This window comes from Aegilops tauschii, chromosome 4 (genome assembly GCF_002575655.3).
Source record: "Aegilops tauschii subsp. strangulata cultivar AL8/78 chromosome 4, Aet v6.0, whole genome shotgun sequence".
NCBI lineage: Eukaryota > Viridiplantae > Streptophyta > Magnoliopsida > Poales > Poaceae > Aegilops > Aegilops tauschii.
The window spans coordinates 404,500,068-404,512,736 of record NC_053038.3 but is presented as its reverse complement, the minus strand read 5'-3'; the positions used below and the strand labels follow the sequence as shown (position 1 = coordinate 404,512,736).

The window sequence follows — 12,669 nt, the reverse complement described above, 5'->3', positions numbered from 1 at the left end:
CAAAGCTAGAATTGTCGCAAAAAGGTTTTTCGACAAGTTCAAGGTGTTGACTACGATGAGAGTTTCTCACTCGTATCTATGCTTAAATCTGTCTGAATCATGTTAGCAATTGTCGCATTTTATGAAATATGGCAAATGGATAAACAAAACTGCATTCCTTAATGGATTTATTAAAGAAGAGTTGTATATGATGCAACCAGAAGGTTTTGTCAATCCTAAAGGTGCTAACAAAATATGCAAGCTCCAGCGATCCATCGATGGATTGGTGCAAGCATCTCGGAGTTGGAATATACGCTTTGATAAGTTGATCAAAGGATATAGTTTTATACAGACTTGCGGTGAAGCCTGTATTTACAAGAAAGTGAGTGGGAGCACTACATCATTTCTGATAAGTATATGTGAATGACATATTGTTAATCAGAAATAATGTAGAATTATTCTGCAAAGCATAAAGGAGTGTTTGAAAGGAGTTTTTCAAAGAAAGACCTCGGTGAAGCTGCTTACATATTGAGCATCAAGATCTATAGAGATAGATCAAGACGCTTGATAAGTTTTTTTTTCAATGAGTACATACCTTACCAAGATTTTGAAGTGGTTCAAAATAGAACAGTCAAAGAAAGAGCTTCTTGCCTGTGTTACAAGGTGTGAAATTGAGTAAGACTCAAAACCCGACCACGGCAGAAGATAGAAAAAGAATGAAAGTCATTCCCTATGCCTCGGCCATAGGTTCTATAAAGTATGCCATGCTGTGTACCAGATCTATTGTATACCCTACACTGATTTTGGCAAGGGAGTACAATAGTGATCTAGGAGTAGATCACTGGACAGCGGTCAAAATTATCCTTACTGGAATAAGGATATGTTTCTCGATTATGGAAGTGACAAAAGGCTCGTCGTAAAAGGTTACGTCGATGCAAGTTTTGACACTAATCTAGATGACTCTAAGTCTCGGTCTAGATACATATTGAAAGTGGGAGCAATTAGCTAGAGTAGCTCCATGCAGAGCATTATAGACATAGAAATTTGTAAAATACTTACGGATCTGAATGTGACAGACCCGTTGACTAAAATTATCTCACAAGCAAAACATGATCACACCTTAGTACACTTTGAGTGTTAATCACATAGCGATGTGAACTAGATTACTGACTCTAGTAAACCCTTTGGGTGATGGTCACATAACGATGTGAACTATGGGTGTTAATCACATGGTGATGTGAACTATTCATGTTAAATCACATGGCGATGTGAACTAGATTATTGACTCTAGTGCAAGTGGGAGACTGAAGGAAATATGCCCTAGAGGCAATAATAAAGTTATTATTTATTTCCTTATATCATGGTAAATGTTTATTATTCATGCTAGAATTGTATTAACCGGAAACATAATACATGTGTGAATACATAGACAAACAGAGTGTCACTAGTATGCCTCTACTTGACTAGCTCGTTAATCAAAGATGGTTATGTTTCCTAGCCATAGACATGAGTTGTCATTTGATTAACGGGATCACCTCATTAGGAGAATGACGTGATTGACTTGACCCATTCCGTTAGCTTAGCACCCGATCGTTTAGTATGTTGCTATTGCTTTCTTCATGACTTATACATGTTCCTATGACTATGAGATTATGCAACTCCCGTTTACCGGAGGAACACTTTGTGTGCTACCAAACGTCACAACGTAAATGGGTGATTATAAAGGTGCTCTACAGGTGTCTCCAAAGGTACTTGTTGGGTTGGCGTATTTCGAGATTAGGATTTGTCACTCCGATTGTCGGAGAGGTATCTCTGGGCCCACTCGGTAATGCACATCACTATAAGCCTTGCAAGCATTGTGACTAATAAGTTAGTTGCGGGATGATGTGTTACGGAACGAGTAAAGAGACTTGCCGGTAACGAGATTGAACTAGGTATCGAGATACCGACGATCAAATCTCGGGCAAGTAACATACCGGTGACAAAGGGAACAACGCATGTTGTTATGCGGTCTGACCGATAAAGATCTTCGTAGAATATGTGGGAGCCAATATGGGCATCCAGGTCCCGCTATTGGTTATTGACCGGAGACGTGTCTCGGTCATGTCTACATAGTTCTCGAACCCGTAGGGTCCGCACGCTTAAAGTTACGATGACAGTTTTATTATGAGTTTATGTATGTTGATGTACCGAAGGAGTTCGGAGTCCCGGATGAGATCGGGGACATGACGAGGAGTCTCGAAATGGTCGAGACGTAAAGATCGATATATTGGACGACTATATTCGGACTTCAGAAAGGTTCCGAGTGATTCGGGTATTTTTCGGAGTACCGGAGAGTTACGGGAATACGTATTGGGCCTTATTGGGCCATACGGGAAAGAAGGAAAAGGGCCTCAAGGGTGGCCGCACCCCTCCCCTTGGTCTGGTCCGAATTGGACTAGGGAAAGGGGGCGCCCCCTTCCTTCCTTCTCTTTTTCCCTTCCTCTTTTCCTATTCCATATGGGAGGTGGAATCCTACTAGGACTAGTAGGACTCCACACTTGGTGCGCCCCCTCCTAAGGCCGGCCTCCTCCTCCCTTGCTCCTTTATATACGGGGGCAGGGGGCACCCCATGGACACACTTGATATACGATATTCTTAGCCGTGTGCGGTGCCCCCCTCCATCATATTACACCTCGATAATACCGTTGCGGAGCTTAGGCGAAGCCCTGCATCGGTGGAACATCATCATCGTCATCACACCGTCGTGCTGACGAAACTCTCCCTCAACACTCGGCTGGATCGGAGTTCGAGGGACGTCATCGAGCTGAACGTGTGTAGAACTCGGAGGTGCCGTACGTTCGGTACTTGATCGGTCGGATCGTGAAGACGTACGACTACATCAACCGCGTTGTGATAACGCTTCCGCTGTCGGTCTACGAGGGTACGTGGACAACACTCTCCCCTCTCGTTGCTATGCATCACCATGATCTTGCGTGTGCGTAGGAATTTTTTTGAAATTACTACGTTCCCCAACACAATTATGGTAAGAACCCTGGTCCAAATTGTGCTAACCCTTCTTTACTTCATGTTAGTTCTCTGGTTGGGATTGATTTAGGATGTTCTATTGATATGATTGACAAAAACTTAGAGACTATTAGGAAAATGGAGATAGCATGAAGAGAGATTTACTTTCAAGATATAGCTACTAAGGACAGAGGGATGGGGGGAATGACTATGTGGAAAACAAACACCATAACACACCAGTGCACATTGACACTGGAGATGTTAGCATTGAAGAGTTGTGTTCTGATATGGAACACTCCGATGCTGAGATGGAGGAGCAACAATATATGAAACTGAGAGCTATTTTCTCAGGAAGAAAAGGTGATAAAACCTGCTCACCAACACTAAGTTGTGTGAAGCACTCTGTTGGAGTAGGTGTGTTGAGAACAAGAAGGAATAAGACAGAAGTCTAAATTTGCTTCTATAGAAAATAGATTATCTCAGGAAGTTAATTTCATTACAAAAACCTTAGATTCATGAAAAAAATGAGAGGGGTTTTCTCAAATGTAAGGGGATTTCTGAAACCATTAAACAGAACTTTTCTAAAAATGAACTACACAACTTATGTGGTGGGAGGAATTATGAATGGTGCTGGAATGCACCTAGAGGGATGCCTGGGGGGGTCTTAATGGGAGTGGATAAAGACAGGTTCAATGTGGAACATATAGAAAAAGGGGTGTATTTTCTTAGAATGCTACTTTATGATAAAAATTTCAAGATCTATTGGAATCTGATTATAGTCTATGGAGATGCTCAGCTGAAAGGCAAAGCTAGCTTCCTAGCTGAGCTGGCTAGATTATATCATGACAACCCCTGCCTTGTTTGGTAGGGGGAGACTTCAATATTATTAGAAATGAGAAAGAAAAAAACAAACTTGCTCATAATGAGCAGTGGACTTTTATGTTTAGTGCAATTATTGAGCAAGCTGGGATGAGAGAATTGCCCCTAAATGGGTGACAATTTACTTAGGCTAAGAATTTGGCTGGTCCTACCTATGAAAAATTAGATAGGGTGTTAATGTGTCCAGCTTGGGAAGAAAATTATCCATTGACTATACTGCAAGCATGTGCTAGGGAAGTATTAGACCACACTCCATTGTTTCTAGACACTGGGGAAGGACAGGCTGATAAACACATTTTCATATGAAAATGCGCGGGCTTTGAGAGATGGGTTTAAAGAATTGGTATATAAAACTTGGAATGAGAGATATAATGGAGATATCTTAGAGAGGTGGCAGCTTAGATTGAGAAATTTGAGGAAGAAAACCAAAGGATGGAATAGAAATGTTAATGCATGGTATAAAAGAATTAAAAATTGACATTATTGAAGAGCTAGATGAGATTGATAAAAAATAGTTGAGGTTATGGGATTAACTGCTGCAGATAGAACAGAACAAAAAGAATTAAGAGATCAACTGAAAAGAGTAGTGATTCAGGAAGAAATGAAGTGGCTTCAGAGATATAAAGATAGGGAAATTACAGATGGGGATGGTAACACCGGATATTACCATGCAAAGGTGAATGGGAGAAGGAGAAATAATAGAATTATTTCTTTAGAACAAGAAGAAGGAATGGTGAAGGGGAGGAAAACTTAATGAAGTATATTACCAACTTTTATAAAAAATTGTTTGGACGCCCTGAAGAAACCCAGATCTCCATAAAATATTTGGAGTTAAAAAAATTAGTGAAGAAGAAAAGAAAATTTTAATGGCACCCTTTTCTCTCGATGAGATTAAGGAGGTGGTTTTTGGAATGAAGAAAAATAAGAGCCCTGGACCAGATGGGTTCCTGCTAATTTCTATCAGGAGTTTTGGGACTTGGTCAAATGGAACATTAAGGCTTTGGTGGAAGAATTTGCCAAGGGGAAAATTGATATCTCTAGACTTAACTATGGTATCATTACCCTAGTCCCAAAAACAGCTGATGCCAAACAAATACAAAAGTTTAGACCAATATGCTTACTAAATGTAAGTTTTAAAATCATCACAAAAGTGTTGATTAAAAGGCTGACCCAATGTTTGTCTCCTGTCATCTCTAAGACTGAAACTGCCTTTATCAAAGGGAGGTACATAATGGAAGGGGTTGCGATTTACATGAAGCTCTAAATACATTCCATAGGAAGCAAGATGCACTAATTTTTAAAGTGGATTTTGAGAAAGCATATAACAAAATTAAGTGGCCCTTTGTGATTCAGATGTTAAATCTCAAAGGTTTCCCTAATAGGTGGTGTGACTGGGTTATGGAAACAATGAGAGGAGGACATGTGGAGGTGAAGGTCAATGATGAAATTGGACCTTATTTTAGGACATATAAAGGGCTTACACAGGGAGATGCAATGTCCCCCTTCTTATTTGACTTAGTTGTTGATGCCTTGGATGTACTTATGAATAATGCACTGGAACATGATTTGGTCAAGGGAGTCCTGGGGGATGAAAATAATAAAGGGGTTAACATGCTGCAATATGCAGACGATACAATCATCCTAATCCAAGATGATATTGAAAGTGTTAAAAACCTTAAGTTTATCCTGGGAGCCTTTGAACAAATGTCTGGACTCAAAATCAATTTACATAAAAGTGATCCGGTGCTCTTTGGGGAAGCCAAGTAAAAGCAAGACATATATCAGGAAATCCTTACTTGTAAAATGGGTATGATGCCTATAAAATATTTAGGGATGCCAGTATCTGACTCCAGAATTAGAAACACTCACTCGAAGTGTGTGACTGGAAAAATTGAGAAAAGATGTAGTTGTTGGCAAGGGAAATTGCTGGGCTCTATTGCAGGGAGAATTACTTTGGTTCAGGCTTGCCTGACAAATATACCCCTCTTTATGATGTCCTTTTATCATATGCCTAAAGGGGTGATCAAGAAAGCTGATTTTTGCAGAGCTAGGTTGGTATGGCGAGAAGATGATAATATTAAAAATTATCATTTAGTGAACTGGAAAACCTGCTGTCTACCCAAAGAGGTAGGGGGCTTGGAGATCTTAAACCTGAAATTAATGAATATTTCCTTATTAGCTAAATGGTTCTGGAAAATGGAAACAAAAGAAGGCATGTGGCAAGAAATAATACATAGGAAATATGGGGGGAATTGTTGTCTTTCTAGGGCCACAAAAAAAAACCTAGGGACTCCCAGTTTTGGTCCAGTTTGATGGATGTCGAAGAGCTTTTCTATAGATTTGCTAAAAAGAAGCTGGGAGATGGGGAAAATACTAGGTTTTGGGAAGATATATGGGTAGATGATAAAACACTGAAAGAAGCTTATCCCAGATTATATGACCTATATTTTAACCACAACATAACAGTGGCAGAAGCCATTCAAAAAGGATGGCAGGGGCTTAGGTTCAGAAGAACACTGTATGGGGATACTTTGGGGCTATGGAATAGTCTTAAGAGTAGATGTGAGGAAATTGAAATGGGAGAGGGGAGAGATAAGATAATCTAGACCCTTACTGCTGACAATTTTTTTCTGTCAAATCCTTATATGGAAGGTTGGTGGCTGTTGATCTCAACTTCCTGCAAAAATTCTTGTGGAAAGTTAAGGTCCCGGCTAAAATTAAGGTCTTCATGTGGCTAGTCAACAGGAAGAGCATACTTACTAGAGACTCCCTCCTAAAGAAAGAATGGAAAGGAGAAAAGAATTGTGTGTTTTGTGGAAAAGATGAATCGACAGATCACTTATTTTTTACATGTTCGGCTGCATCTGTGATTTGGAGCTTGTTTAAATGCTCATTTGGGTTGGAAAAAACTCCTGCATCAATTCAGGAATGCTTGGGGCGGTGGTTGGATAAATTTAGGAAAAATGATAAGAAACTGGTTCTAGTGGGCATTTCTGCCTTATTTTGGGCTGTGTGGAAATGTAGAAATGGAATAATCTTTGATAATAAGAGAATTACTGATCCTATGACTCTGATCAAACTAATGAGCCATTGGATGATGGATTGGTCAATTTTGCAGATAAAGGAGCAGCAAAAAAGGGTGCTGGAGCTAGGAGGAAAACTACTAGAATGAGTAGCAAGTGAGGTCTATGCAGCTTCACTGGGGTGGAGAATCAATGTGGCGCGACTGGAAGGATGAGCAAAAAGCCTCCCTGTGCTGTAGCTGATAGTCTTCGTTTGGTTATCTGCTTTCTAATGGGTTATAAAGACTATGATGTGGTAGTTGTTCGTCGACTCGCTTAGCTCTAAACATTTTCCAACAGGGATGTAGCGGCGCTGGGGGGGGGGGGGGAGGGGTCCGTCGCTCTCTTTAGTTCTGTAGTTCTTGAATGTTATGATTTTCTTTAATGAAAATCGGAAGGAGAGAGACCTTCTTTTATCCAAAAAAAAAGTATTCAAAAATTGTTTACCATAATTTTAAAAAATGTCCATCAAATTCAGAAAATGTTCAAAACAAAAAAAACAAGAATATAGGGGGCGCCGGACAACCAAGCCCCCACCGCCGAAGAGCCCCCCGTCCATGGGCCTCCAATCCACCCTGCAAAACTCAACTCGTAGCGCATGGGTCTTAAACTGAACCCAGCTTATTTGCCAAAAAAAAACATGATCTCATTAAAAGAACAGAACGTCTTAAACTGAACCCAGCTTATTTGCCAAAAAAGCATGATCTCATTAAAAAAAACAGAACACCACCTTTAGTCATTAAACGAACAGCATATCTACTACCACTCTCAGGAGTACTGTGTATCACAATCTGGAGATGATGCATAGGACGACGCCATTGTTCGGGCAAAATATTTAGTCTATTGTCAATATATGTCTTCTGATTAACACAACAAAGCTAAAGCCAAGGGCGGTATGAACTTGGCAGTTGCCACCATCACAGAATGTACAGGTTCACTTTCATGACTCAAGGTTCTCGTATGAACAGCTACACCCTCAAAGCAGCAAACAAGAAATCTTCTCGCGCATTGCTGCCACAGAAACGACGACACTGTCATAGAAGATCGCAGGGCTGTCAACCAAATCCAGGAGGCTGTTAACCAAATCCAGGAGGCGCATCAAATCCAGGAGGCACATCAGGATCCTCATCATCGGCGTCCCCCAAGCTACCAGCTCCCACTAGCTCACCACCATTTGGTTTCACTTGGGTATGATTCTGCCCATCATCACATGGCTGCTCCTGCTTTACTACCATGTTGCTGCGCTGAAGGTCACTCAAACCAAACCCTGGTGGTTCCTCTGGATCATCATCTTCCACCTGGACAGTAACAGGGGCTGATGCCTTTGCTGGCGAAACTTGCTCTCCTTTGCCATTTCTCTTCAGCTTCTTGGGAGAAGGCCCTGTGTCCTGTTGCTGTTCAGGGTTCATTATCCTATCGAAGACAGCTTCCACACTTCCTCGGATATCAGTTTCACCTGACTGGATGACACTCCACACCTCGTCTGATATTTGACCCATTATTTTGCTCCTGATATGGAAATGCAACATAATAACAGATGAGTTACTGATATCTCTGGTGCATAGTAGTAACAACTCCCAGTATTTGAAGGAGTAAGGGAAAAAACACTAAACCCAGAGATAGTGGCTCAGCTTACCCTACGTCTTGAAAAATCGCATCAGAGAGTTCTTTTAGCTTTAACTTTTCAGAGCCATCTTCACTTAGTACCATTGACTGCTTCACTTCTGTGATTATGTTGTTGCGCAGCACCTCCTGAAAAAAATGACTTGACATTAACTTATAGAATTGCACAGCATTAAGATCTTATCTGGTGCACACCGATGTGCTTATTAGTCCAGAGTCCGGACAGCACCGGGAAAGAATACTAATGTGGCACAAGGACTGCCGCTAAGGTGATGCATGGCATGTGTTAAAAATGTATATAAAAGGTTAAAAGTGCCATGTGTGTAAATGATCCCAAAGAACACACCTGTGGTATAGTTGAAATATTGCAATATTGAATAACTTACATAGTAAAAACAGATAGAACACTGCTATAGAACCGACACTTTTTGGACGACATACATACGACGTTTCCCATCCAGCTATTTTAACTTTTGTTCCTAGAGCATCTGACGGTGCAGAGCATTTATCGGATGCACGGCGTGTGCACATCCATTCCGAAACAGACAACATATAACACAGATCCAGGAAACCTCTATCAGTACATTTTAGATATGCTCATTAAAATGAGTATCCAGGACAGGGCAAGAGTGGACCCCACTGGAACACAATTGCAGTGAAGTTGAGCATCTGGAAATCAGCTTAGCTGCATGACTGACTTATAGATACACAACAAATACCAGTTTATTGACTATCAGTCGCCACATTTATGTGTCAAAAGATGACTTAGATAATAATTACACAATGTCACCAGAACTTTGTAATGAAGTAAACTAGTAATGATGCTATCAGTTATTACTCACAGAACTTGACGTCGGTTACCCCTCAAAACTGGATTAACCAATGAAATTAATATCAACTATTCCTCAAAACAGGATTGATCAATGAAATTGAAATCAACTATTCCATAAAACAAGATTGATTGATGAAATTTAAGTGCTATGTTAGCGTCTACTGCTTTTGATGATCCTGCATGTCAGATGAGCATATCAAGACTATCAATGACAATGACGGGTGCAGTTTTATTGTCTATCTCCGAATGGGGTGGTACCAGACCAGTAACAAGATACATCTAGATAATAAAGCTTACCAAATATTCAATGCGCTGGTTCTAGCTTTAAAGCTACTTATTATCATTCATTTCCATATCGGCATTTCAGCCCAGTTTTGAATCATCATTGGAATGTGAATCCAGCAATCAGCAACTACCTTCTATATGTTAAGGTAAGTTACCACTCGGTAGTTCAAATTTGTAATTCGTTCATAGTCATCCATCAATGCTGCATCGTACACCATCTGCACAAGCAGTGGGGCCTAATGTTCCCATAGTCCTAATACGCAATAGCATCGGTCTCTCACAGGGAATTAGATAAGGTATATGTGATTGTATTTGTGCGCAGAATTTTCACATGATAAGGCCATGAGCAGCGTTACTTGATCATATGTACCCATTTCTTTTTTTCTTTTTTTGCAATATTATACATCCCAAATTTGCGCCAGATTCCAACATCTGTGTCGAATTCCAAGTGTTATTTGACGTGTCCAATCATTTCCTTTTTTTATTTTTGGCAATATTATACATCCCAAATTTGCACCAGATTCCAACATCTGTGTCAAATTCCAAGTGTTATTTGCCGTGTCCAACAAAAAACGTAAAATCGGACACCTGAATCCAAGTTGGATTTGGACACCCGTGTCCATGTCCGAGTCTAAAATTACGTAGATTAGAGGCTGATATTTTCCAAAGTTCAAAAAAGCGTTAAGCGTTAATTATGCGTTTGGGCACCTACTTGCGCTTTTCTAGATTAGGCAAAATTAGGCGTTAGTACTGTAGCGTGAAGAAATAAGCTAGATGGGCTGGCCCATTAAACCACAGGCCCATCTTCATATCCTCCTACTAAAGCTCTCGTCAGTCGATACGAAACTTAGGTTTCCTCCTCAAGCCGCCCCCCCCCCCCCCCCCTTTCGCTTTTCTAGCTTAGGCGCGATTAGGCAAAATTAGGCGTTAGTACTATAGCGTGAAGAAATAAGCTAGATGGGCTGGCCCATTAAACCACAGGCCCATCTTCATATCCTCCTACTAAAGCTCTCGTTAGTCGATACGAAACTTAGGTTTCCTCCTCACGCCGCCTCCCCCCCCCCCCCCCCTCGTCCTCTGTGTCTTGCTACACGAGGCTGACTCTCTCCCTCTTCCTTTGTCCCTTGCCGGAGAAGCTTGATACCTCACCGGAGAAGCTCGATTTGTCGTCGGGGTAGTTGAATCCCTCGTCGGCGAGGATGAATTCTCGCAGGGGAGGTCGAATCTCGCCAGGGAAATTGATTTCTCGCCTTAGAAACGTGATTCCTCGCCGGAGAGGCTGATTTCTCACTGGAGTACCTCGTCGGCCGCTTTTTTGAGCGCCTAGGGCTAAAGCGAGGCGCTATGCCAACGCCCAGCGCTTAAGCACGCCTAGGCGAGCGCCTAATGGCGCTTTTTTGAACAGTGATATTTTCTTGGATTGCGTGGATTTTGGAAGAAGTTCCTATGTGAGATGCCATATTAGTTCCTCTCTTTCCCTCTGCACACAGGATGGAGTCTTCCTTCAAACCCAACACAACCGAGATTGGGTTATGGTGCAAGTTACCTTTGTATGTGTGTGTTTTCTCCTTAGAAACTTGTACTAGTTATCCCTACCACCGATGCTGCAACTAACGTTAAAGATCAGGCGACACAAATAGAAAAATCCATGGTTGATGCCCATCAACCAAACCAAACCAGTGCAGTACAGAACGAACACTACTCTTTAGACACTCACATCTATTCCAAACATATAGGAAGTGTTAAGGAATCAGGCGATAGTGCCCCACAGGAGATTTCCATATCAAATACAATGCTTCCAATACCAACACAGTCCTGGAAAAGATGAGCACCCGAAACCTAGCAAACACACAATCGATTCAATTCTCATGTATGGTTCAATTAAAAGCGGCCCTTAGGGGCAAATTCTACTACGGTGCCACAACTCATGAATAAAACCAATGCAGAAGAAGTTCTAGTCTTTTGGCCATGCCCCATGCATCCGGATGTCAGATCTACTACTAAAACCATAAAAGGTAACCCATTTGGACACGAAGGAGTAACAGCGGCGCAATTGTACAAATACCAAGGTACAGGTAAAAGGATTTGGGGGAGATGGGCGGTTTGGGGGGTGCTCACGTTGTCCTTGACCTTGCGGACGATGGCGCGGCGGAGGGCGTCGAAATCTCCGTCATCCTTGAGGCGCCCCACCACCTCCGCAGCAGTCGGCTGCCGCCGCCTGCCGAAGCTGCCGAGGTCGGCCATGGGGACGGGGAGAGAGGGGCGGTGGCTCCAAACCTCTAACCCTAGAGAGAGCAAACTCTGACTTCTAGAAAGATCGGAATTCCAAGGAGAACTTGTTCAGGGGGGCTGCCGGAGGCGGTGATGCACGCCGGTGTAGTGGTGGCGCTAGGGTTAGGTCGTCGCCGTATAGCTGTGAGGAGGAGAGGACGGAGTAGCTGAGCGAAACGGTAAGGGCATATACAACTTGCATGTAATTTAGAGATGTCAATAAAAGCATATTTATAATAGATGGCACATATTAGTAGTATACCATTTATTATGATACGATATCATGATATGATACTCAACTTTTTTTTCTTCATTTAATTATATGCCGGCTCATTAAAATTGCGTAATTGGCATGCATGATACTGCTATGATACTTTTATTAGAACTAGTTTTATCCTTATTCTCAATAACAAGATATTTCTAAAAATATGGTAAGCATTATACTAAAAGAGATAAGAGAAGACAAGCCTTTTCTTACGATTTCTCTCTTCTCCACGTTAATATTTATCTATTAATTTTTTGACAAAAGGTAGATTTTATTGACTCAAAATAAAGCATCAAGTGGACAATGAGCATGCACCCAACCACTGCATAGCTACAATGCACATAGCCACTACGAACACTGCACATACACAAAACACCGGCAAATAGCAAAGTTATATATGACCAAAGCTAGCTATGCCTAAGCGAGAAAAAAGAAAAAAATCGAAGCGATCAAACCTGCGGTTGACA

The 12,669-nt window shown here is 41.5% G+C and overlaps 1 protein-coding gene across 1 annotated transcript; it reads right to left on the bottom strand.

The window, feature by feature from the left end:
* Nucleotides 1-7,612: 7,612 nt before the first annotated feature.
* LOC109742301 (uncharacterized) lies at nucleotides 7,613-12,140 on the bottom strand. The gene is made up of 3 exons (XM_020301391.2): nucleotides 11,785-12,140; nucleotides 8,563-8,678; nucleotides 7,613-8,435 (listed from the first exon to the last, which is right to left on the bottom strand). The coding sequence occupies exons 1-3, from the start codon at nucleotides 11,908-11,910 to the stop codon at nucleotides 8,003-8,005; spliced, it is 675 nt and encodes a 224-aa protein (XP_020156980.1). The 5' UTR covers nucleotides 11,911-12,140; the 3' UTR covers nucleotides 7,613-8,002.
* Nucleotides 12,141-12,669: the final 529 nt, after the last annotated feature.